The sequence below is a fragment of the Aristolochia californica genome, unplaced genomic scaffold (assembly GCF_029961685.1).
Source record: "Aristolochia californica isolate CCGP_79_NKW_82.1479 unplaced genomic scaffold, dmAriCali1.0.hap1 SCAF_3, whole genome shotgun sequence".
Taxonomy (NCBI): Eukaryota; Viridiplantae; Streptophyta; class Magnoliopsida; order Piperales; family Aristolochiaceae; genus Aristolochia; species Aristolochia californica.
Window position 1 is genome coordinate 43,374,293 of NW_027181992.1, and position 26,087 is coordinate 43,400,379.

Genomic DNA, 26,087 nt, shown 5'->3' on the forward strand with positions numbered 1-26,087 from the left:
TTAATTCATTGATGTAAGTTTCTCGGTAGACAACATTGTAATTAACCTTAGAAAAATTTATCGTAGATGTTGTCAGATAACCCAAGCTTAGTTGATCCTTAAGAGGCTAAAACATCCTAGGAATGAACTAAAAATCTAAAAAATGATTGTGAACCACCTAAAAATCTTTTGTATCTTTGTCTGTGGTTACTTCCAGTTATACTTTGATCAATGTGCATAAACATAAGTTGTAATTGATTGAAAGAACTAATACACACATAGGAATTAAGTAAAATAAGTTAAAATTAAGAGCAAAAGTTAGCAAACCTATTCACCCCTCCCCCTTCTAGTTTTGTTCCTCATCGGACCTTACAAGAAGGAGATATAGATTGGCAAAGATGGGTAAGGGAGGAGCCCCCGCCTTTGTGCCGTTGTATGACAATATATAGGATGTTGGGACTCCTCCCTTGTTGACCCTAGAAACTGAGAGGGGTGGGGGGGCCGCTCTTTATGCATATCCGAACAATTGGCTTTGCAATAAGGAGGGAGATGGGGGAGAGACTACAACCCCTTCCCTTTGTGGTCAACCACCAAAAGTGGGATCCCTCCATTATCGTGGAAAATGTAGAGGGGGACGGGGGCCTTTGTAATCCCAAATCGAAGGATGTACCTTCTTCCTCCAATCAACTTTTTTACTTTTCTCAATTATGACAACATATTGATGTCATTCAAGTTAACCAGTGGTTAAACCTAGCTGAACTAGACTCAATCACCTCAGAGGGTCAATCTTTATACCAGCGGACGTCCCTTTTTCCTTCCTCTGTTTTTTTAACTTAATTATGTTCTTGACGAGTAGGTTGTACATAAGAACACTTCCATGCCTCCCCCATTTAAACTAATTTAATTGATTTTTATTCACTTTTTCAAAATTTTAACTATAAATTTCTCTAAGTGGCCTACTTACAATAATTAAAACAACTAGAGTTATAATTAAATTCTCGTTATTTTTTCTATGCCATGACCATTTAAGCATAAGAAATTCAAGTTTAAAACACTACAAGATTTTCGATCTAATATAATTTTGCCATTATAACTAATCATATTTATATAATATTATTTTTCACAACTTTTAAGACTATTTTATTCACTTGAGCCAGCAGATCCCATCTATTGAATGGGTATGATTGTTTATTAATTTGCCATTTTACATACCCTCTTTTTAAGGGTTTTTATATAATTATTTAAATGCAATGTATTCCATTTGCAAGGTTTGCATATTCGAGCACAATGCCAAGAGGGCACTAAAGCCTTAAACAACCTATGTCATGGAATGATGAATAGGACCCGATGAACCTAATTAGCTTTGGGAATTTACAGCTTCTTCTAGAGCAAAATAAGCAACAAAAGAATGAAGGCCTGAAAGCAGAATTTCTAAACGTGTATGAAATTCATAAAAAAAAAAATGAAAGTTGTAGCCCAAGATACGTAACTCCAGCCATGTCATTCAGATTCTAGGAATTTTCATAAAGTTGTCTAGTTTATCCAAAGTGCACATACTTCTTTGTTAGACCAGATCATCTTTTTACATATAATTTCACAAAGCCACTTTCCCATAAAAGAGGAAAAGTTGGAATTGATGGACAGTTACAAATGTCCCACTATTCCTATGTCTAACGGAAAACTAACTAATAATGGGTCAACTAAAAAAAGACAGTTTCTTGTTGGAATGACTTGTCTTTAATATTCAAGTTATGCCTTTGCTAATAGGTCAATTTTTTGGCACAATAGTTAGTAATATGGTATCAGAGCGGGAAATCGAGCGATTTTGCTTCGATTTTGCATTCCATCATTTTTAACATGGGCTACATAAGACGCCGTGCAAGAATTTAAGAGAAATGATATTAAGATTACAAGCCATACCTGAAAAGAATTTAATGAATGAATGAGTTTGATGCAATATCTATGCTGTCTAGGTCTTTTTTCTACATTATATACTGTCTAAAGAATTCTTGTAAATGCTTACATCTTATAAACAGTTATCTCGTCTGAAATATCCGGGCTGCACTTACACAAAACATGATTTGAAAAACCTAATTGTTGTCTGCGTTTTTATAAGGCCATAATGGAAGGCTGGCATTTCAGGCTAAACAATCTCCCAGAAAAGATTTCCTTCCATTTCCTGAACTCTGAGGAGCTCTTTTTCTTCATGTCCTTGATGCACTTCCTCAAACTAGAATTTTCCTCTTTCAAGATACTTATAGCAAAAGAAAGTTGCCTGATTACCTCTTTCTTCTCTTCATTTCTCACACTTAGTTCTGCAGTCTGCATTCTGTTCTGCTCTTTGAGCTTTCTCTATTACTTCCTTCAGTTTCAACAATTCATCGTCTCTGGCCTTCAACGCTTCTTTTGTGGATTTTTGAGTTTCTCTATTTCCTCTCTCATTTTAGATTATTGATCTTTCTCCACGGAAAAAAACAATACTGACTCGCTACGTTACCAATAAGACTTTCCACTCTATCTGTATTGGATACTTGTTCTCGTATGTTCAGATCCATCTGGGTTTCTTCTTGATCGGGGTCATCAACCTCAGAATCCTCTGAATCAAAGGAATCAGATGAGGTCACTGAGGATTTGTCTGATGAACATTTTAGGTGCTTTGCGGAGTTCTCTTCGGAGAACGGAGACCCCAACTGAGGTAGCACGACTCTGGTACCAGCTTCTGATTTAACTTGGTCATACTTCTCAGCCAGTGATTGGTTCGCCTGGTAAAAATCCTCCACCATTTTCACTAGTTTTGCCCTCTTTTTGTCGTGCATCTCGGCACGTTGAGTAAAACAGTCTGCATCTTCTTCAATCAACCATTTTTTAAAACTTAATTAGGATACTTTGGACTTATTTAGAAAAATACCTTGACCGGTTAATTGTACACGTGTACAATTAAAGGTAACACGCAGGTTTTAATTACGTGCCACGTCATCTGTTACGTAAGATGCCATGTCATTATATATTAACCCTCATCATGCCGTGTCATCTCGTGCCACGTAAGCCCTCATCTGCCTTCTTATATTTTTCGCTCTCTCCCTACTAGATCTTTCTCCTCCTCTCCTCTCCTCTCCTGTACTCTCCTCGAACCCTCTCGCCGTGCCTGCTGCCGCCGTTCCCCTGCTGCCGCCGTTCCCCACTGCTACCCTGCTACCGCCGCTGGGCCTAGCCCTCGACGCCCCCCTCTCAACCGCCCTCTCTTCTTCTCAACCCAGACTTTGTCTCAGCCATATCTCTCACTCTTCTTCTCCGTTCCCCTCTGTTCACCCTATCGCCGCCCCTTTCTCAAAACTGAAGCCTATCATTTCATCTCCTCGCCGCCTCCTCCCTCAAAACCGAACCCTATAATTTCCTCTCAGCACCCCCTCTCTTAATACCCTATAATTTCACCCTCTCGCTGCCCTTTCTCTCAAAACCGAAGCCCTACTCACCCTCCAAACCCGAATTTGAATTTCAGAAGCCGATTTAGCAGGTTATTTTTTAGGGCTTTTGTTACTTGAATCTAATTACTGTGTTTAATTATAATGTTGATTTGAATTTAGGTGTTTAATTACTGTATTGATTTTTTTGTGATTTACTGTTTAATTTCTGATTTTATGGTAATGAAATTTCTGTCAATTGCAGATAAATTAAAATTATTGTTAAGTTTAATTGAACCTTGATTGAATTTCCCTCTCTGTATTTATTAATTTTATGTATTTTAGTTTATGGATTCCTATGCCATTGAATGTTGTATTTTCTGAAGTTGCTAGTTTAATTTTAGTTTAATTTAGTTTAATTTTCTGATTTATGAAGTTGCAATTTACTCTATTGAGATAAAATTTTCAGGATTTTTAGTTGCTAGTTGTTGTTAAATAAATTTGAAGTGTCATGGAATAATCATGCCATGTGGTGAGGAGATTTGGGTGTTATAAAGATCTACCACATGGTTTTTTTTGTTTTGTTTATGTTCTCTTGTGTTTGCCCTAGTTACTAGGATGGGTACAGAGTCTTATTAAGAGTAGGTTGGGTAATGGAGTGTGGGTGGAGTCTAATTATCCTCCTCCTTATTGTCCTCCTTTTTTTCTCTTTTCTTTTCTATTTTACTGCAGTAACATATTCCATATTCAACATTACAAAAAAGAAGAAGCATATTCCATATTCGTTTGGATGAAATACACAATGAGACTTGAGAGGCCTCAACAACTTGCATTTGCTCTTTCCTTGTAAAGCTCCTAGGTAACCAAATTTCTTACTTTTGGTGTGCAGAGAAGTCTAAACCCCTTGGAGCTGAGCTGCAGGAAATGGATGTTGATATTAATACTAGAATTAATTTTAGCAAGGCTAGAAGTTAGAGTAGATTAAATCATGAGAGGGGAAAGCATGATATAAACTATGAAGAAGTGGTCAATAGTTCATTATGGTTATCGACCTTTGAACTTTTGTACTGTTTTCCTTCCTTAGACCAAAATGTTGGGACCTGGTTAGAGCAATATCATCCAAGTGTAAAATGTACGACTATAGCAAGATCAGGATAGTTTTGATTATTTGTATTGGTGGATTGTTAGACTTTTCATTGGTACAATCCATATTGCCATGGAAAGGTTCAAGTAGGTTGGTTGATCCTCATAGGACAATGCCAAAGGTTCAATGAACCTCTTGAGGAATTTTCCTTCCCATGTCTCAGGTCTATGTGTAAAGTCTAGAGGAGAGGGGGAGTGTTGAGTGGGTAAAAGTCCCACGTTGAAAAATAAGAAGGAAAATTAATTGGTTAAAAAGTTTAGCAATAGGCCTCCTAAGTAGCTAGTCATTTTGGGATGGATCCGGCCTCGACCCAACACCTAACACATGTAAACTTATAAATTTATTTTATTCAAGAGTATTTAAATAATTATATATGTTAATTTTTTTATGGGAAAATTTGTTACATCTTTGTTATTAAAAATATAATTTTTTAAACCTGGTTTGATAAGAAGGAATAGAGAAAGAGGGGAGAAAATTTAAGGGGATTTTATTATACTACCTGATTTAAAAGTTTTTATTAACTAAATACCTAAAAATAAAAAAAATATTTTTTAGAATAATCACAGTGATGGGGGTTAAGGAATAGTCCCACATGGATTAGTGAGTACAAGGATCTTGAATGTATTAATTGGGAAAGAGGTTTCCGAAGTTGGCTAGTCATTTTGGGATGGGCCTTGGACCCAACTTAACATGATATCAAAACAGGTACTCATATGTGGGCCTGTACCTAAACAGTCTACTTGTAGAGCCACAAAAGATGGACTACTCGTAAACTATCCACTTGTAGAGCCACAAAAGAGGGCCTACACCTAAACTGTCTACTCCCAAATTATCCACTTGTAGACCCACCAAAAGAGGCTCTATACGTGAGGGGGAGTGTTAAGGAATAGTCCCACATGGATTAGTGAGTACAAGGATTTTGAGTTTATTAGTTGGGAAAAAGGTTTCCTAAGTTGGCTAGTTATTTTGGGATGGACCTTGGACCCAACTTAACATGGTATCAGAGCAGGTACTCATATGTGGACCTGTACCTAAACTATCTATTTTTAGAGCCACAAAAGATGGACTACACCTAAACTATCCACTTGTAGAGCCACAAAAGAGGGCCTACACCTAAACTGCCTACTCCTAAATTATCCACTTGTAGAGCCACAAAAAGAGGCTCTACACGTGAGGGGGAGTGTTTAAGGAATAGTCCCACATGAATTAGTGAGTACAAGGATCTTGAGTTTATTAGTTGGGAAAAAGGTTTCATCAGTTGGCTAGTCATTTTGGGATGGGCCTTGGACCCAACTTAACAATGGGTATTGTTGGGTTTCTTGTGCTGAGTAATTATGGAAAATTCATTATACAAATGCATTAGATAAGAGAGGTTCTTTTGTAGTTGTTTCTCTTGGAGTTTGGTTGAATGGTGTTTGGTTTTTACCATTTCTTATTTTCTGTTATGCTCACATGGAGACGAAACTGTGTTTTATTGTTTCAACTGTGAATTCAAGATTGCGATTTGTCTCCTTTTGGTATCTCCTCTTAGGTAGCATAAGTGGTAAACCCACAGATCTCTTAGGTAGCATAGTTTAGAGTTGCACACCCTAAGTTATTATTTGTTTATTCTTTTTAACTTTTCAAAAACATTAAACTAGTGAGGCTATGCCTCTTATGCTATGGCTTTGAGGATTCCATATAGAATTTTATAATGATGAGTCAATTCAATCGCTATGTTTTTGTTAATATTGGCATTTATGTTTCTTTTCTCTTCAATATTGCTGATTATGTACACATTTAAATGAAATGGGAAGAAATGCAAATTACATATTATATGATTTTGCAGTCAAAGAACTACCACCATGAGTTTAATTTCTCAAAATGCACCTTCAAAGAAACTTGAGAAAACGATCAGCATGGATGGGGCTGATGCTGGTTCACATGACCAAGAAAATGAAGAAGCAAAAGTTTCAGATGGATCTGATGTAGTCAGATTGAAAAATAAAAAAAGAAGAACAAGACAATCAGAATTTGAACGAGAGCGGGAAAAGAATGAAATGAAGAAGCTAGAGAATTTCTTATTTGGGTCTCTCTATTCTCCGTTGCAGTTTGGGGAAGAAGAAAAAGAAGAAATGCAAGATCTAACCCATCGTGATTCTTTCTTGTTTTACATGGATAGATCTGCTGATTGCGAAGATGCCATTTATCAAGAAGACCTAGAATCACAAGATGACAGAAAAGGCGTCAATCATGAACAAGAAAGGAAACCTGCTTGGGTAGATGAGGAGGAAGAAAAGACTACTGTAGATATATCAAAAGTGAGTAGATTGAGGAAACTTAGAAAAGAAGCCAATGAGAACTTGGTTGCCGGTGCAGATTATGTCTCCAGATTGCGGGCCCATCATATTAAGCTGAATCCTGGAACTGAGTGGGCCCAGTTGGGGACAAATTTGGGAAATTATAGGTCTGATGATGAATCTGATGAAGACAATGGTGGAGCTGTTGCTACACCTGGTTATATTGGCATGGGAGATGATGATGATATTCTTCGTAGTAATGAAGATGTTGTTGTGAAAAGTGGATCCAAGCTGTTGCCAGGATTACTTGAGTACTCGAGGCTTGTCGATGCAAATTTGCAGGAGCCCTCAAATGGTCCTATAAATTCTGTTCAGTTTCATCGAAATGGCCAGTTGCTTCTTGCTGGTGGATTAGATCGAAGATTGAGATTTTTTCAGATTGATGGGAAACGTAACACCAAGATAGAGAGTATTTTTATAGAAGATTGTCCTATCAGGAAAGCATGCTTCTTACCTGATGGTTCCCAAGTTATATTTGTGGGAAGAAGAAAATTCTTTTACTGCTTCGATCTAGTGAAAGCCTCAGTTGATAAAATAGGTCCTTTAACTGGTCGAGAGGAGAAGAGCTTGGAAGTTTTCGAGGTTTCTACTGATTCAAATACTATTGCCTTTATAGGTAATGAAGGTTATATCCTTTTGGTTTCAGCCCGAACAAAGGAGCTGATTGGAACTTTAAAAATGAATGGGACTGCACGATCTTTGGCTTTTGCTAATGATGGACGACAACTTTTGAGCTCTGGAGGTGATGGACATATTTACCATTGGGACCTGAGGACCAGAAGGTGCTTCCACAAGGCTGTTGATGAAGGTTGCATGGAGGGAACTGCCCTTTCTACTTCACATGATAGTAACGTTTTGGCAGCAGGCTCAAGTAGTGGAATTGTGAATGTTTACAATCGAGATGATTTTCTAGGGGGCAAAACAAAACCCATAAAGGCAATTGAAAATTTAGTTACGAAGATTGATGGTTTGAAGTTCAATCATGATGCTCAGATTTTGGCCGTTACTTCCAGTATGAAGAAAAACAGTTTAAAGTTAGTGCATGTCCCGTCATTTACTGTGTTCTCAAACTGGCCTTCACCAAAACAAACACTTCAATATCCTCGTAGCTTGGATTTTAGTCCTGGTGGTGGGTTCATGGCTGTAGGAAATGCAGCAGGGAAAGTGCTTTTATACAAGTTGCATCACTATCAACATGCTTGAGCTGTTTTAGATCCAATTATGACATTGTTTATTTTTGCAATTAACATGTGAGAGCTAGGTTTTCCTCTTTGCAGTCATTATGTTGAATCGTGTATGTGCGAGATCTATCAATTTTGTCACAAGAAAAGCCTATTGGTCGTGTAAGCCCTGTGGGCACTTTTTTATTTACACTTCCTGAATCGTGAGAAACTATGTTTTTGCTCTCTTTCTCTTTTCTCCCTGACTTACTTTTTAGAGGAAATGTTGGATAGGATGTTCTATTCTTTTAGGGTAGTTAGGCCTGGAAGTCTTGAGAAATCTACTTCTGTGTCCCAATCATGGTAGTGTTATTTTCGTTTTTAATTGAATACTTGCGCAAAGAACTCATTTCTCTTCCTTCAAGTATTGTTGGATATATTTTATGGATTTATTGTTGCATTATATACTTGAACTTCCCAACCAAAGCCCTTTGCCTTCGTCTTCTTTGTTTTATCGTGGTTCTCCCCACATGACCTCTGTGCGTTTCTGGCTGCTCTGAAATCTGTTCTATCAGTCCCCCCTAGCTTTTTTCTCATATGAGTGCTGCCTCCTCTAGCTGCTCTTCTGGCTTTTGCTCTAGGTAAAACCTATCTCCCTTTTTTTTCCTCTCGAAATTGATTATTAAGAACATTTTTCAGTTCGGGATTTTGGCAACTTTGCCCCTTTTTTTTAATGGTTACTCAGAAATTTGGTTCTAGCGAACGGCATGGGTGATTCATTGCATAAGTGTTTCTTTCCTGTCGTTTAATTTGATGGTGCACATTTTTTAGTTTATATTCAGTTGCCCTCCTGTTATTCGTTGTTCCTTATTGCCACTGATGGTTATGACTAGTTTGAAGTTTAGATTTCTTTATTCACGTAGTCTTAAACGTTTGCTGAAGTTTCTCATATGTATGTCTTTGGTCATTCGTGAGATTCTACTTTTGGTGAGAAAAACATGAAACATGACAAAGGTGAAAGTGGGAAAGAAGAGGGAGGGGACTTGGCAATCTTCTGTGTGAATTTGTCCTCCTAACCTTCTTCATCGTTTTGTTCTTATTTTTTTCACATACTCTGGTAAAAGTTTACAATGAGGAAGATGTAAGGAACAACTCCGGCGATGTAAAAGAATCTTCAGAAGTTTCTCTCCCAAAAATTTATTTAGGCCCAATTCTGAGCTTTCATTCTCCATTAAAATTGCCATATACCCTAGTGTTGCCATGGTTCCTTTACACAAATATAATTTTGTTTGGCAACTCCAGCTTCGCAGTTCTCTGAGCCTTGGGCGTCTCTGCAATTTCGGGAAAAAATAGGTTTTTAATCAATTAAAGAAGGTCTCAACTCTAGTTCAGTCATGAAACCACCCCCAATGGTTTAGATATTTTCTTATAGGTTAGTAAAGTTTTATATGGTTGGTTGAGATCTCCTGTTTTCTGCATTGCTGTGGAAAAGAGAAGTTGACATTTTTATGCTAGTGGCATAGGCATTAAGACTGTGGACGAATACAACTTGATAGTTCAATGTGTTGACTTTGTTTTGAGAGGTAAGTGGTATTGTATCCTTAGGGAGAAGACTTTGTGTGAGATTTCCTAGTTATTCAGTGGACTGATTTCTAATGGATTGGGCCTTCAGATCCATGAGTGTATGGGGTGTATGCATGTATAGTCAACATTACAAAGCACAAAAAACATTAATTTGTGTTTTTAAAAAAACATTAAAAAATCAATGGGGCTATTTTTATTTTAGTTTTTTAATAAGCATGTGTTTTGCTAGATGTCCTATCTAGTCTTTTCTTTAAAAAATGAAATCTATCTAATTCATCATGTATCAGGAATATTTACATGAGTTTGTACCTTTGTCCTATTGTTATTTAACTAGCTTCTAAAAATATGAATTGATTTAATATTATAGCTTCGAGGAAGTGATGTCTTACCTACTATTTCCTTGACTCTGTAGTTTGTAGGCAAAGCTTCTATGTGATGCTTCATTGTTAGAAGTCTCAACTTAATGCTGGTAGGAAGTCTTTGTGTTTTATAAGGTATATATACACTGAAAAATGCCCTCGATATAATAATTTTGCAGACATCCAAGGCTTTATTACTTTCAAGTTTCAACATAATTTCTTCAATATTGGTATGCAGAAAAAAAATGTACAATTACTTGCACATCCTATGACTGCATTTCTGGGACCTATTTTTAGAGTTCAGTGGATTATGAGAATGGACTTTGGATTTTTGCTGACAGTGGTAACATTCTCTGCAAGTCTATCTCAACTTTATGAATAGAGTGAGACTTCTCATAGCTGAAATAGATTGGTTAGTCCTTATCCATGACTTGAGAAGAGTAGGGGTTTTATGCATGATTGAAAATTTGTACCGTGTAATATGCTGTTCAGTTAGATATATTTGTATATTTAAAATCTGGGATTCATTTTATCATAATGCAGTTTTCTTGATACTGTCACAGTTCCTTTGGATTGAATTGGAAATGTTCAAGAACACATTTCAATCAGGTTTCTTATCTATCTTATACAGCCTCGGGTATGTTTTTTCAAATTTTTCATAAACACATTATTGGTTGGTTTCCATCTTAGTAGTCGATTTTGAAGGTCTCACTTTCTTTTTCATTGATGATAGGAGCAAGCCTTTGCAAATATGGGACAAAGAAGGTTGTCACTTTTCCATGTCTTTTGATTATTGAATGATGAAATATCATTGTGGGTTTCTGTTTTTATGTGTAGAATTTATCATGCTTCATTTAAGTCGTCAATTTTCCCTCTTTGTCATGCTTATTGAGATGGATGCAGTATTAAGAACAAAGAAGATTTTGCCAAGATAACTTTGAGGGTTGACCAGCTTCTCCATATGGGAATTGGATATTTTATGCTAAAAGATAAAGTTTATTGCGAAAAGTACAAAGTGCAAACATTTTGGTTATTTCAGATGCTTTGATTGTGGTATTAAATTATATAAAATGGAGCATGCAGTTATTATCTATTGTCATTGGTTTGTACGGTTCTTGTTTGTGGGTCTGGACATATGTTATCTCAGATATCTGAGGCCTTTAGAAGGATTGCATGTGCTTGAGGCATGAAACATCCATTTGTTGCAACAAGCTGTCTGCATGTTGCTAAAACTAACTTACAAATGCAATTCCAAACAAAAATGAAAAACAGAGAAGGAATCACATTGGGAACCAAATCAGGATTTTAGTTGTCCTATATATTGAAATTTGATGCCACTACTTACTTTTAGGATTGCGGCTTAATCAAGTTTTTGGGGTTGTCAGTTACGACAGTATGGGGTAGAACTTGTGTGGCAGTAACGAGGAAGTTAAGAAGAGGAAACATCTTGGCAGAAAGTGATTGATGCTTTCTGTTTGGGAAGGGAACTTAGCGGTACATCTGCTATTGTAAAATCTTTTCCTTTCTAATAGCTCCTTAAGACCTTCACTAATTAGTGAAAACTTTTGACTAATCAAATTGAATCCTACTTGTTTCTCTCCTTTTCACTTTAAAAACAGAAATAAAATGTTGTAGTACTTGTGCTTGGGAGAACCTATCCTTAAAAACTAACATATAAATAGTTCACGTTTATTTTCTATCCATGTATGAATTATATGGATGTTCAAGGCCACTTCTTATTATTGATGACTTTTGTTCTGCAGTTACAAATGGTCATATAAAACGGCCACAAGATGAAGACATCCAATCCAATGTCCTTGAAATAGTTGGATCTAATGTGCAATCCACATTTATCACATGCCCGGCAGATCCCAATACCACACTTGGTATAAAGCTCCCATTTTTGGTGATGATTGTGAAGAACTTGAAGAAATACTTCACTTTTGAGATTCAAGTGCTGGATGATAAGAATGTTCGTCGGCGTTTTAGAGCATCAAACTATCAAGTGTGTAAGTTTTTTTATTCTGTTGTGTAAGGATAAGGAATAATATTTCTTTAATCATTGGTACCTCCTATAATTGTTTCCCGATTGCCAAGACAAAATCTGAAACGGATGCTTGAAAATGAAAGTAGTTATGTTACTTAATATCAAATTCTATTCCAGGCTGTTACTAGAGTGAAGCCATATATCTGCACCATGCCTTTGAGGTTAGATGATGGATGGAATCAAATTCAGTTCAATCTTGCTGATTTTACCAGAAGGGCATATGGTACAAATTATGTTGAAACTCTGAGGGTTCAGGTTCATGCAAATTGCCGCCTGAGAAGAATTTATTTCTCTGATCGTCTTTATTCAGAGGAGGAACTTCCACCAGAATTCAAACTGTACCTTCCAATGCAGGTGAATCGTCTAAGTTTCCTGATTTTTCATGCAAAAAATAAAAATAAAAAAATCCTGTAGTTTAAATATTGTAGTTGTCATATTTGTTTTTGTTGAAATAGTGCTTAGTCTTAAGACACTATCAATCGATACTTTTTACCAAATCTCCTGTTTTATGTCTATGATTGTTGCAGAAGGCTTAGATCCTTTTAAAGAGAGGCAATGAAGGACTCAAGATCTTCCACTCGCATGTGAACTCAGCGGGGGAGGTCTGCCACTGAGAACCTGCTATCTAAACATACTGCAAACTACTAAAGCGTAGGGGTTCTGACTATGAAGCATGTTTAAGTTTCTGGTGTTTTTAAGAGTAGAGATTTGAGATGTTTAAACTTCAAACGGTTTACTTAGAAACTTGTTTAGGCGAATGGGGAGGCCCAAAAACTTCAGGCTTAATCTAAGTTGGTGTAAAATATGGTCATCATCAGTTGGTATGAAACATATAATTTATGGGTTAGCTTCTCAGTAAAAACAGCTTGTTAGTCGACCAGTATTTTATCTGTTCAGTTATTTGTGCTCTTTCTATTTTTGATAGCATAAATGGAGAATCAGAGACCACTTTCTGTTCCAACTCCCGAGTGTGAGTGGATTGGAGTGGGGCATCGTAGACCCACAGAAGTAGGAGTAGTTTCTTCAAGAAAAAAAAGAATTGGTGAGTTGTGTACAATAGATTAGAAAGCCTAGAGACCCTTGTCAATGTTTGGCTTTGATACTGAGTCGTTCTAATTTTTTTGAGGAAACTATGCTTCTATGACCCCATAAACCTTGTAACCAACAAGTTCATAAACAACTTAATGGATAGAAATTAGTTGCAACTTGACATGTATGTAAATGATCCTTATTCCTGTACCATATGAATGACAGAGTTCCAGCGAGTGAAATAATATCTAAAAACAGAAGTTCAGCAACATTAAGCAGGAAAAATCCAGACGGGTGAATCCCCATGCCAATTCACTACAAAGTCTGGCAACAGATCTGTCGAGACTGATTCCACTCTTGAATCTTCCAACCAGGTCATGACCACATATTATGTCTGGTAAAGTAGATCGAATTCGCCTTGAATCCCCATTTCTCGGGGTTGGCGACAGTCCCGTAGGATCTCCTGAGCTCGGTCCCCTAAGCTCTGAATCTCCTCCCACACCCGATTCCTCGATTTGAGCCTGTACACATGAATCACTGTGGCCATGGGGATGGTGAGTGTTTAAAAGCTGAACAACCAAAAGCTCCCCGCAAGATTTTGCCAGGAAATGGTCACTCACATCCCTCTGCTCATTGTGCGGAAGCGTTCCCATTTCTTGTAACTTCATCTCCATGGTTTCCCCGTGTTCAGACGCTTTATGGCCACTCTGGTTTGGGTACTCAACATGTACAAGTTGTTCTCAAAGAAAGCCAGGTCCATGAGATCCCAACCATCCGGCGGGCGCTGTATCTCCCAACCTGAAGGTCCAAATACTTGCAGAAGATTGGAGGAGGCGAAGACGAGAAGCGACCGATTGGGTGAAACAGGGGTGGTGGTGAGAGTGGCGTAATAAGACGAATAGGTATTGGGTGGCTTTGGAAGTCGAATTGTGTGCATTGAGATGGGATTAATCAGAAGAGGGGAATATGCAGCCGTCATGATCAAATATCCGCAAGAGAAGCTGATGTAGCGGTAGGCGGGTTGCGTCGTGACGGTGCATCTCTTGTCTTGTAGGCTGTAGAACTTTGAAAGTTTGAGATGGGCTTCTGAGAGGGAGCAAGACGTACAAGATTGGGAAGCCATGAAATCTTTCCGAACCGCCAGGGAAACTGTTCTCCAAGACTTGCAGACTCTACCGAATGCCAGAAAATCGCATATGCTCGGTAGTCGTTTGATGCACTCCGGAACAGGAAGTCCCTGATTATCTGTCTCTTGGATCCTTTCCAGAAGAATGATTTCTTCACTGCAACTTTACCGAACGAGTTCTTGAAAGCTCAACCCACACAACAAAAAGGTAGAAGATGATCATAGATGAGACGTGCTCCAGCTACCGTAACTCGGCCTCTGCAGTCGGGGAGGCAGCTTCAACGGAAGGACACGGCCGTTGGAGAATAGGTCGTCGGCGAAATCCATGTTAGTTGGGATCTCTTCCGCCTGCTGCTCTCTTCTTGTTGTTGAATCGAGGCCCTATCGAATCGCTCGCTCTGTTCGAAACTGATCTCGAACTCGAAATCGTCCGAGTCGGAACCTGCTTCCGTCTTCGCCTTCTCCACCGCCGGCGCTTCTAACGCGAAGGAGTCGGCCGTCAGTCCCCTCGTGGGACTCAACGGCGCGGTGTAATACTGCGGACTGCCGATGAAACTGAGTCCGCTGGGGCTAGTGGGGCAACTCAGGTAAGCTGCGGACTCCCCTCTCATCAGAGGAAAATGAACTACTTCCATTGCTGGAGAGAATGAGAATGGTGAGAGCTGTGTGACTAGTCTACCCGCCTTGATTCAACAACAAAGCGTCTGAACACTTATCAAGAAGTCTTAACTGTGACAGTATCAAGAAAACTGCATTATGATAAAATGAATCCCATATTTTAAATATACAAATATTTCTAACTGAACAGCATATTACACTGTACAAATTTTCAATAGTGCATAAAGTCCCTACTCTTCTCAAGTCATGGATAAGGACTATCCAATCTATTTTAGTTACCAGAGACACAGCTATGAGAAGTCTCACTCTATTCATAAAGTTGAGATTAGACTTGCAGAGAATGTTACCACTGTCAGTAAAAACCCAAAGTCCATTCTTATGGATCCACTGAACTCTAAAGTAGGTCCCAGAAATGCAGTCATAGGATGTGCAAGCATCGCCTTCGTCTTCTCTTCCTGCTCTAATGAAATACAATGAAAGTAAGCTTACGTTAGAACTGTCAATTAAGTATTTCAAAACCAGGAAATCTTTAAGTGATCTTTTTTTTTTTAATATTTTAAATGTTGATTTCACACATACACGCAACCATTCTGGTCAGTTTTTTCAATCAATCACATCAAGATTATGAACTAGTCCTTGGATTTTATTACTCAACGCTGATATATGTTCTTCACCGGCTGTTAAGTATATGGCTGAACGAGGGAAATAACCCAAAAACAACAACTTAAATTTGTTTCTCTACTTTCTGCTATAATCTATTTGGACAGAATCTCAGTATTGTACAGTGCTTTACTTACGTGTGCCCAACCTAGTATACCATGTAATCTTTGAATAGAATCGCTGAGATCTATTCTTCCATGGTATCATAGCGAAATAATCCAGTTCTAAACATATAAGAGAAACCAAAGAAAGCTGCATCTCAGGGCAGTGAGACAAAACAGCCTTACAAAAGTAAAATCTCATCAGGAAAAGAAACAGCTATAGCAACATACCTGAAAGAGTCGATTGAAGCCATGGAGATCGTCTCGGGTTGATATGACTATCAAACCACCAGTAGTAAGAGGACTTCTTCAACAACATCATCTCCTCTTACCTGTAGTCAAAACACAAAGGTGTTATATACTTAGAGATGGTGCTCGACTCCTATGCATGGAGTCATAGGAGTCATCTCCTTGTGCTAGATTTGTATGGCTGATGAAAAGAAAAGAAACAGGAGCATGTACTAAATGTGTCATATTTTTTTATTTAATTTTTTGAAACTATAAATTTATTAAAGTTTTTAAACGTCCATATTGTTCTCTCATGAATGCTTAAATTTAAAAATATGGTATAAATTAGGACAATTAACTTAGAAGTTTCTGACAAGATGTTACATCACCATATAATAATATTAAATGTGAGTATATCATATATCATGTTGACCACTTAATTGGATAATTGAGTCTTGAACCTATCTTGATGACCTTCTTATTTCAATTTCTTTAATATTATGAAATGACTTGACTTTTAGGTGAGATATGTGATTCTTTTGAAGGGGAAAATATCACATAAATAGATTATTTAATGTATATACTAATTCAATATTTTTAACGAATTAGAAGGTTTTTATTCTAAGATTAAACCATCACAAGGGTTAAATTTAATTTAAAAAATAATAAATTAAAAAATATTGATTATATTCAAAATTATTAATATTGTGCTTCTCATAATTTTTTTTATAAAAAAGCATTGAAAAATTAATTCATAAAAATATTTTAATTTTTTTTTTAATTAAAACTTTATGAAAATTAGGTCTAGTGGATCCCATTTGTTGGGTGTCACATTTGTCATTAGGGAATGCTTTAATTAACTAGTGTTTTAGTAGGAAGTGAAGATGGTGGTTGAATCCTTGTTAGAGTCAGTTGGGTTTATTGGCCTTATGACTAGATCAAGTTGTTGAATTTATGGAAAAGAGAAAAACGTCATTGACTCGATGTTTTAAATAACTCAACATAAATAAAAGACTAACATAACTAAAACATATTTAAACTAAAACTCTTCTATGAGACCTACTTCCATAATAATTTTGGCTTTGTAATACTTCTTATTGTGAGAATTATGTAAGACTCTTCCATATTTGCTCTTCAACACCCCCCCCTCAAGTAGAAGTTTATAACTTCAGCTTGCAATGAAAAGGATTATTGGTCTTTAATTTTCTTTTGCAAAAAAAAAATTCTTCACAAAATACAATTCTTCATAGAAGCAAAAACTTCGTCTTTTGTGCTCCCCCTTTCTTCAATAATTTGGTCACATAAAACTTATCACAACATATGGAATAATATACCTCGTTCTTATTCTTCTTCTTCTACTTTCCCCCTCAAGCTAGGTGGTAATGGCAGTGATCCCAGCTTGAACCAAATAAAATAGATGTAGTAATAAGATCCTCCATCGTAGTGTCCCAACCTGGGCGCTAACTCTCAAAGGTAGAAATGGGTGATAAGTGGATAATGCTTGTCATTCACAAGACGACGATAAAAGACCCACGGATACATAAAAATTCTTAATGGAATTCAAACACCTATATATATATTTACATATATATATATGTATGTATATGTATATGTAAATATATATATATATATACATAGGTAAATCAACCAAAGCAACACACAAGAGGTTGGCCCAAAGGGGTATGTGAGAAACAAATAAAAGATGGTAGGAGAAAGGCTACCAAATAACCAATGGGTAATGGGTAAAGAAGAAGATAAGATGTTGAGGCAACCGTTTGCTTTATTTTTCTAAGAAATTCAAATTCCGTGTTAGACGAACCAATGCCGACAACAATCAGCAAATAATGAACCCAAAAACAAGCAATCAAAGAGTTCTTCTTCAGAAATAATATCTCAATCAAAGATCCACAATAGCAACAACGAAAATGGGCCAATGCCCAAATAATATGTACCAAATTTGTAGTAGTATTGCAGTAGATAACTGGTAAATAATGAAAGTCGTTAAGAGTAATAAGGACACATGAAATAATCCACGAGTCCATCAATAAATAAGGAAGTTTGACGAAATAGTTTGTTGGCATCGAGTAATAATCCAAGATAATTATTCAAGTGGAGATAGAGAACCGAGTCAAATCGAGTCAAATAGTATACTAATAAAATCGAGTCGCAAAAGAAAAATGTGTAGAACTCGGGACCTAAACACGTATAACTGAGGCAGAAAATAAGTGGATTGAGTCAGGTTGACCCGGACCTAAGTTGACTCGGTAAGGAACATAACCAGTCAACGATCCTCAGGTCTCTGGTTCATTGGGTTAAGCCAAGCGGAGCAAGGTGACTCGGGTAGTAACTCTCGAGTCGCTGGGTTGACCCGGTCTGTACTGAATCAGCGCATGATTAAAAACATTACCTCACTTGGGAATTAAATCCCAAAATATACCTTCGTCTTCCTCTCCACAACGATTTTGAATAGAATGGGACAACTTCATCGTCGCCGAAGCTGGAGAAGGAAAGGCCAGCGAGCTCGGAGAAGCAGCAAAAATCTTCTCGAAAATAGAATAGTGGAAATCTTTCAGCAAATCTCCAGATACATCAATGAAACAACAACCTAATTCGTTGGCAACGATTATTATCCCAAGCCAGCAACAATTACTTGAGATTAATCAGCAACCAAGGATAAAATGCCAGAGAGAGGCCAGCGAAGGAATCGCTGGCAAAGAGACGTATTAGAGTGTAAATAATGTATGTTTATTATTTTATTATTTTGTATAGCTGTATGTATGTTAAATAAGCTTCTGTAAGTTCGTATTGCAAGAAATTAGAAACCCTTGTTTTATTTTTTGCTTCTCTGCTCTGCCTCTTCGTCTTCTTGAGCTCAACGGCTCTTTGCATCCCGAAAGCCCAATAAGACGACCAGAGGATTTTAAAAAAAAAAAACAGCAACACAACAACGAAGATTACGGGAATTTCCAAAACTAATAGAGAGTTAGCGATTTTTACGGCCATCAGATAGCGACAAAAATAAACTTCCGAAGATAGATAGCAGCTGTCAAAATTAGATTTCTTGAATGAGATTACGAAGATAGCAGAGAATCCCGGGTCGCCTTGGTGAACAATGCTGCTTCTGATTCTTCCTACATTCCGGTATATTACTTTCCCAGATACACAATGACACTAGATCCTAAAACTTTCCAAAAACAGAGCGGGAATCAATCGAAGTTAGTTGTTGATCATGTAATGGCCGGATTAAAAAGCGTCGTTTCAGAATAGTGGATTTTCGAAATGAAATATCAGATTCTGTAGCTGGAAATTATTGTTGCTAGTTTCCTCTTTAGTGTTTTCTGATACCAAGGGGGAGAGCTTTGAACGCTGACATTTGGCAAGGCGGCAATATGAGGCATGGGATGAAACAAAAACTCCCGAAAATAGAATAGCGAGGTAGCAATAAACAAAGAAGAATAAAACTCCGTCAATATATAATATGTAATATTAAAAGCTCAGTTTAGAGGTGAAAACGTAAAATAAACAATGAGTATAGAGACTGAAAAGAAAAAGATAGATATTAACCTAAATTGCTAGAGATATTATATCAGAAAATGATCACATTAACTCCAGAACCTGCTCTAATACCATGTTGAATTTATGGAAAAGAGAAAACTTCTTTGACTTGATGTAATTAAAGTACATGAACTCTTATTTATAATAGAGGAAAGTAGTAGAGTCCAATTACAATTAAACTATCCATGTCCCAATTACACCCAAACTCTAACACTTAAAGATAAGTCCAAGCATAATTAAATAACTCAACATAAATAGTAGACTAACATAACTAAAATACCTTTAAACTGAAACTGTTATGTGAGACCTGCTTCCATAATAATTATAGGTCTGTAAGACTTCTTATTGTGAGCGTAATGTAAGACTCTTCAATATTTCATCTTCAACACAAGTCTAAGGGGGGGGGGGGGGGGGGGGGGGGGGGTGTTAATCAACTTGTCGCAGGAGATAAACTTCTGTCGCATTACTCAGTTCATCTCTTGACGTAGTTAGTAGAGCACTACGCCTGATTCATATTGATGAATTAGATGAACCCAAAAATCATCTCCACGATTTAATTTCGGGAAGCCAGACTCCGCAGTATATTGGGAATCATCTGGATGAAGCCGGTGGGATGTCTAGAACCCTCGTTGATTTTTTTTTTAGTCTCTCTCTCGCACTCTTCCCTCTCTCGGTCTCCTTGTTCTCTCATCTCTTCTGCCTCCAAAATTTTTTTCCTCCCTCCCAGCCTCCATCTCCCTTCTCCCTTCTCCCTTCTCCTTTCTCCCTCTCACTGCGAACGTCCTCTCAGCCTCCCTCTCTCGCACTCTCTCTCCCTCTCGGCCTCCCACTCGGTTCTCCCTCTCTCTTATCCCACTCGACCTCCCTCTCTTCTCTCTCTCGACCTCCCACTCCATTCCCCCTATCGCTATTCTCTTTTCCCCCAAAATACCTCCTGCTTTCGTTCGATTTTCCCCATTTCTATTTTGATTTTCTTCGATTTTCAACATTTCGACGTTGATTTCTTCAATTCTACTTCGATTTGACTTCAGTTTCACCCTTCAGCTTCTGTTTTCCCCAAATTTTAGATGGTATGCTTAAACCCTAATTTTTTCAATTAATTTAGTATTGTATTTGATTTAATTTTAATTTTTGTGCGTAATTTGTATTGATTGTTGCATAATTGTGGGATTTAGGGTTAGGCTTTATGGTATTTATGGTTCAATTTCGTTTTTATAGGGTTTAATTTTGGGATTTGGGTTAGGGTTTAGAGTATTTAGGGTTTGGTGCTTGGTATTTAAGGGTTTAGGGTTTATGGTATTTTTAGGGTTTAGGGTATTTTTTTAAAAAATTAGGGTTCTTAATTTTTGGGATGATAGGGTTTTGGGTTTAGGGTTTGGGGTTTTATGGGGTTTTAAGGTCTAAGGTTTAGGGTTCTTTTTAATTTTTTAGGGTTCTCAGATAGGGTTTAGAGTTTGGGGTGTTTAGTCCAGTTCAAACAAGGCTCAGTTGCCTACACGAGCGTCCATTAGCAAACGAAACCCGACCTCCATCACTGACGAGGTACAGTTCGTAGTGATTGCGAAGTAATATGGGGCTCTACCAGGGTGTTCGTTGAATTTGAACTTGATGTATGTGTTTTTGCTTTGTTTAGTGCATTTGCAATGAAAAAAGTTTGATTAATTAGGTGCAACGGATGGTGCACACGACGATGATAGCGATGGTCTTGTGGATGAGGATGGCCAATCGACAAGCATTCAAAGGCAGCGTGTATTAGACTCCACAAGAGGTGCAAAATTTCAAGATGCCACAACAACTTGCATGTATAATGATAAATGATGGTTGTATCTTATTGTTTTTGAACATGTGTCGTTCATATGTACTAAACTTGTAACTTGATGATTTTAATATTAAAGGCACAAACTCGTTATTTGAATAATCTTTCTTAGGTTATTAATAAAGTTGTATATTTATTTAATTATTATTTTCATTAAATTTTATTACTATATTTAACTAGATATTTAAGTCTGGTAAATAAAATATAGTTAAAGCGCATTTGATTAATTAATTATTTTTAATTTTGTAGAAATATATTATTAATTAATACCACGTTAAAAATCTGTGTTATTAATAAAATAATTTTTTTATTTATTCATTGTATATATATTAATTATTTTATTATAATATAGTGATTTAATAATGGTAGCTAATAAAATCAATGGTTTTAAATTTTAAAAAAATATTATTAATTAATGATACGTAAAAATATATAGTGTGTTAAAGTTAGCATTTGATATTTTTTCCTGTTTAATCATTCCTTGTTATGTTAAGTATATAATATGTTATTAATAAATTAATAACTAAACTTATTATATTTGTTTCATTTATTTTTAACGTTATTTATTTATTTTTTATAATTAATCAGGTGCATAGTTAATTGGCTCACGTAATTACTGTATTAATATATAATAAAATATAATTATTAAATAATTTAATATATAATTTAATTAATTACTATATTAATATATTTTAATTATACATTAAATTACTTATTCTTATTTGTGTAGTAATCATGTTTGTTTTACCTAATATCGAGGGTTTAAGTATTATATTTTAATTAAGTAATGTTACAATTTACTCATTCTCTTGTTTTTTATATTTTTCTCATTTTGGGGCACTAATATTAAAAATTATTTTCCCGTACAGATGAACTCGTCTACACTAACACCAAGTTCGAATTTGAAGCAAAAGATAAGATGAATTTCAAATATTAGTTTGTTGACTACCCCCACCCTAAAGAGGTGAAAATGCTGGAAAATCATTTATAGTAGAAATACATTTTCGGGGACATGTTTCTTAAAAATATTATTCTAACTAGAAATTCTTACTAACAAAATCATATAATTTTTCAAGTAAGATACGCCAAAAAACCATATAGAATTTTTTTAAATAAGTATTTAACAATTAATGATATAATACTTTTAGCATAAAGCAACTTTCATGGTAATTTTATATTTGGCATTTTATTTTATTAAAAATTATCGGATAAGTATGGTGATGTATGAGATTGATTATTAATTTTTATTTATTTCCCTAAAAAATACACTAACATGTGCATTTAATATTTAATTTTCCTTGAAAAATTTTAAAAAATTTCTTGTAATTTCTTAGTAAGTCACTAATAAGATTTTATCTCAAAGTTTATAAGATTTTATGTGAAGGTTTATTGGAAAAGATGTATCAAAATATTTATAGCATTTTATGAGATATAAACTTCTAATGAGGGTCACTAACGGGACCAGACTTTTTAAGGAAATGAAGAGTTTCTACCAAGAGGTAACTAACATCAACCTTTATTTAGTAAATAAAAAATTAAAAGTTACTTATAGGATAACAAGGTTAAGTATTTGTATAAGATGTTTCTCAAGTGTAGGTAGGTAGGTAGTAATTTATATTTGTGTAGCTCACGTTTCATTCGTTATGGCTTGTTTATTAAGTAAACAATTAACTAACAAACAAATGAGTGAACCAATTAATAAAGCAAATAACAAATAATTAAATAATTAACCAATTAGCAAATAAATTTGGTAAAGTACCTGTCAATGAATTCTTCTTTTGGGATGTTTGGCATTTTGGCTATGATGTTCAGGGTCACTCCAGTATCTAATATTTTTCGCTCAAACAGCAAAAATCAAGAACATTGTTTCAAAAAGAAAAGCTTTGACAACGAACCTTATAAATCCAGAATTTTTTTGTGATAAAAACACCAGTCTACTACACACAAGTAGGACCAGTACGTTGAAGTGACAACATAAATTGCGATAAATTGATGAAAAACGATCATCCAAGTTAAAACCAAGAAAATTTAGGGTACAGTCTAACTAAGCTCTCAGCTATCAAGAAGAAACGCCCTCTTATATCAGCAACCAAACGGAAAGCACCTGTCAATGAATTCTTCTTAACTTGCCTTGGTTGCAACAAGCTCTTCGATAAGATCAGCAGCATCCTGGACGGTTGCGATCTTCATTGCGCTTTCTTCTTCCACGCTGATCCCGAATGCCTCTTCCAATCCCATCACAATCTCCACCTATTTAAGAACAAAAAAGTCATTGCACCGGCCACCATATTTGCCAGCGATTTCTCACGAGCTCAGGAAACAAGAGGAGCATGGACATAAAAGGAAATAGCATCCACAAGATCGGATTATTCATTTATGTTTTCATTTGACCAATCTGCAGATAAGCAGATTTTCTTTGTAACCATATAAAAATGCCATGAACCCAAGAAGGACCATTCTGGCTAATGGCCAAAGGCCAACTCTTAACTACACAAAAAAAATTATTCTGTGGAATTTTACTATATTTACGTCTACGTTATACATAAGGTACGATCTTCATTCTGCCATCATTGAAATAAATAAATAAATGAACATCAAACAAGAACAAATATATAATATAAACATTTTAAAAGAGGAAAAACCAGCTTTTAAGCCTCTGAATATGTATTGAATACAGAGAAAACTATTCAATGGATTATGTTAGCTTATTAAGCAAAATGGAAGAGCACATTAGCAATTAAGAATCGTTATAACATCTGAAAATAGTTATTCTAAAGCACACAATTATTTAAATTAACAGCCACAAATAGCCAAGATGTCAAGAGGGCAACAAAATAGACAGAGACCAAGGGATTACCGTATCAAGCGAATCAGCACCAAGTTGGGCAAACTTTGATTCACCAGTGACAGTGGCATCATCAGCCAGAGCTAATTGTTTCTTAACTATTTCACATACTTTGCCTACTGTCTCTGGTTTGGCCTGTTCAATGTATAATAGCCAAATATTTGTCAATCACCCAAACACAAAAGAAACAAAAACACTAAATGAACACAGCGAAAGTTTTTTTTTTTTTCTGTAAAGGTAGTAAAAGTTATTTGTCAGATTTCTGATAAAGAATAAGTCATTTCTCAGGAAAACATTGCCTGCCCATGCCCAGATCAATGTGTTAGATCAATTTCAGTGTACAACAGAGGCCATCTTCAAATCAGGCCAAGTACTTTACTCAAGTATGACAGAAGGGAAAGGGCACATTTCATACGAATACGTTAAGCTATGTTTAAAAAATCAGCAATCCTTTAACCATATGCAGTTTTATCAATTCAAGAAACATAAAAAGCAAATATTAGAACCTTTACATGAATTAGTGAAATATATTTTCAATTTTTCTGAATGGGTCAAAACCAATTGCTGATTGCAAGGTCAACTGTGCCATATCTACTACAAAGTTTACAGCAGCCTATAATGAAGAACTTCAGTCATAAACTTTGAAATAAAATGGCATAATTCTTAAACGATTTGGTAAAGTACATATATGTAATACTGAAATCATTGTGTACCTGATAAACAAAGAAAAATAATGAAAACGAGTTATAACATCTCATCATCATATCATCGCAGTATACATTGACTATATTAGTTATGACAAAGCTTAATACACTTCATTAGCTAGTTCAACTCTTAAAGCTCAAACTGAGCCATCGCCTAAACCCAATTAATATTAATAAACTTGTGAAATTAAAAGAACATAATTTCTCCAAAAAAAAAAAAAGACAGATATAAAAAGTAACAAGCCTTCAAAATTTTCTATAGAATTGCTGTAGGCTTCCATAGACGTGAAAAATACAATAAAATTTCCATAATGGGGAAATATGAAACAACATTCAAAAAATCAAAGCCAAAAATAGAACTACTTACAGCACAAGACACCCGGAAGCGCATTGGCTGAACCATGACTGATGGAAAGCTTTTCCTTTGGGTAGGGAAGGAGACAGACCTCAGACTTGAAAGTGCGGTCGTTACCTATTGAACATTAACCGATGAATTTAGTTACATGAGGTTCACACGAGTGTACCAGATGCAAAATGACACGCAACTCTAGATGCCAGTGGGGTGAAAAATGTTAACAAGCATATATAGGTTATGATCCAACAGTTTGGTAAAAAATGATGACAAGCAAATAGATTATGATAAAGAGCAACTTATAGAATAGTTATGTCCGACTCTGCCAGTACAAGTAGCACGTATTATGCAGAAATTTAAATTATAGGTAAGAGACGTATAGACATGACTAATCTATCATACTAATTATCACAGAGATGACTAATTTATCATACTAGTTACCACTACAACTTTTTTCAGCAGTCTCGGGCTGCAGCGTAAGGAAGTCTCAGGGAAAACTTGACTGATTTTCCTAAACATTACTTGAGCAGGAAATCGTGGAGCAAGAGTATCTTGAATCAAGCTTGATAATCGTTCATAAAAGAAAAAAACAATGATGGCCAAAAGCTTGATAAAATGGTCAGTAACTACTCGGTGCAAACCAGTACACAGAATGTATTAATAAAACAGGCAGATCTAGCAAATAAATCTAGAAACGTAAAATCCACCACATTAAAAAAAAAAATGACAATAAAAATCTTTCGAACAAACTCGAATTCATGATCCATGACATAAAAAAACAAGAAGGTGAAACCTCAGATGTAAACCGAAAAAAAGTGGAACAGAAGAGCGAAAGATCGAGAAATTTACCCGCTCCTTCTGCAGGCAGAGAGAAAGAGAAGAGGTTCCGGTAACTGAAGCCATAGATTGAGGGCGAGTAAGATCGGAGACGTTAGACACCCCTAAGAAGGCAACGCAGAAGCAAAACGCACACAGGAGGCGTGAATGAACGAGGTGGAGAGAGAAAAAAAGGTAATAATATTTATAGTGGTTGCAAGCAT

General features: G+C 36.0%; 4 protein-coding genes across 4 annotated transcripts; 2 read left to right on the forward strand and 2 right to left on the reverse strand.

Moving 5' to 3' along the window:
- Positions 1–2,088: 2,088 nt before the first annotated feature.
- On the reverse strand, positions 2,089–15,869 carry LOC137959583 (protein NETWORKED 3C-like). Its single transcript, XM_068806944.1, has 4 exons — positions 15,779–15,869; positions 15,222–15,246; positions 2,469–2,850; positions 2,089–2,331 (listed from the first exon to the last, which is right to left on the reverse strand). The coding sequence occupies exons 1-4, from the start codon at positions 15,867–15,869 to the stop codon at positions 2,089–2,091; spliced, it is 741 nt and encodes a 246-aa protein (XP_068663045.1).
- LOC137958383 (uncharacterized) lies at positions 3,405–12,881 on the forward strand. The gene is made up of 6 exons (XM_068805363.1): positions 3,405–3,493; positions 10,530–10,603; positions 10,700–10,731; positions 11,730–11,971; positions 12,131–12,367; positions 12,541–12,881. The coding sequence occupies exons 2-6, from the start codon at positions 10,551–10,553 to the stop codon at positions 12,547–12,549; spliced, it is 573 nt and encodes a 190-aa protein (XP_068661464.1). The 5' UTR covers positions 3,405–3,493; positions 10,530–10,550; the 3' UTR covers positions 12,550–12,881.
- On the forward strand, positions 3,408–8,447 carry LOC137958382 (U3 small nucleolar RNA-associated protein 18 homolog). The gene is made up of 2 exons (XM_068805362.1): positions 3,408–3,493; positions 6,353–8,447. The coding sequence occupies exon 2, from the start codon at positions 6,369–6,371 to the stop codon at positions 8,064–8,066; it is 1,698 nt and encodes a 565-aa protein (XP_068661463.1). The 5' UTR covers positions 3,408–3,493; positions 6,353–6,368; the 3' UTR covers positions 8,067–8,447.
- A 7,159-nt stretch (positions 15,870–23,028) lies between the features above and the next one.
- On the reverse strand, positions 23,029–26,087 carry LOC137959105 (acyl carrier protein 1, chloroplastic-like). The gene is made up of 4 exons (XM_068806409.1): positions 25,897–26,087; positions 25,063–25,167; positions 24,004–24,126; positions 23,029–23,396 (listed from the first exon to the last, which is right to left on the reverse strand). Exons 1-4 carry the CDS (start codon positions 25,948–25,950, stop codon positions 23,268–23,270), a joined length of 411 nt encoding a protein of 136 aa, XP_068662510.1. The 5' UTR covers positions 25,951–26,087; the 3' UTR covers positions 23,029–23,267.

Coding starts and splice junctions, on each gene's coding strand:
- LOC137958382 (XM_068805362.1), top strand. CDS start 6,369: ATGAGTTTAATTTCTCAAAATGCACCTTCAAAGAAACTTGAGAAAACG.
- LOC137958383 (XM_068805363.1), top strand. CDS start 10,551: ATGTTCAAGAACACATTTCAATCAGGTTTCTTATCTATCTTATACAGC. Junction 10,604..10,699: donor TCTATCTTATACAGCCTCGG/GTATGTTTTTTC, acceptor CATTGATGATAG/GAGCAAGCCTTTGCAAATAT. Junction 10,732..11,729: donor GCAAATATGGGACAAAGAAG/GTTGTCACTTTT, acceptor TTTGTTCTGCAG/TTACAAATGGTCATATAAAA.
- LOC137959105 (XM_068806409.1), bottom strand. CDS start 25,950: ATGGCTTCAGTTACCGGAACCTCTTCTCTTTCTCTCTGCCTGCAGAAG. Junction 25,168..25,896: donor TCTGCCTGCAGAAGGAGCGG/GTAAATTTCTCG, acceptor AATGTTCAATAG/GTAACGACCGCACTTTCAAG. Junction 23,397..24,003: donor GTGCTGATTCGCTTGATACG/GTAATCCCTTGG, acceptor GTTCTTAAATAG/GTGGAGATTGTGATGGGATT.
- LOC137959583 (XM_068806944.1), bottom strand. CDS start 15,869: ATGATGTTGTTGAAGAAGTCCTCTTACTACTGGTGGTTTGATAGTCAT. Junction 2,851..15,221: donor GAAGAGAAGACGAAGGCGAT/GCTTGCACATCC, acceptor ATCCTAATTAAG/TTTTAAAAAATGGTTGATTG. Junction 2,332..2,468: donor AAAGTCTTATTGGTAACGTA/GCGAGTCAGTAT, acceptor AGGAAGTAATAG/AGAAAGCTCAAAGAGCAGAA.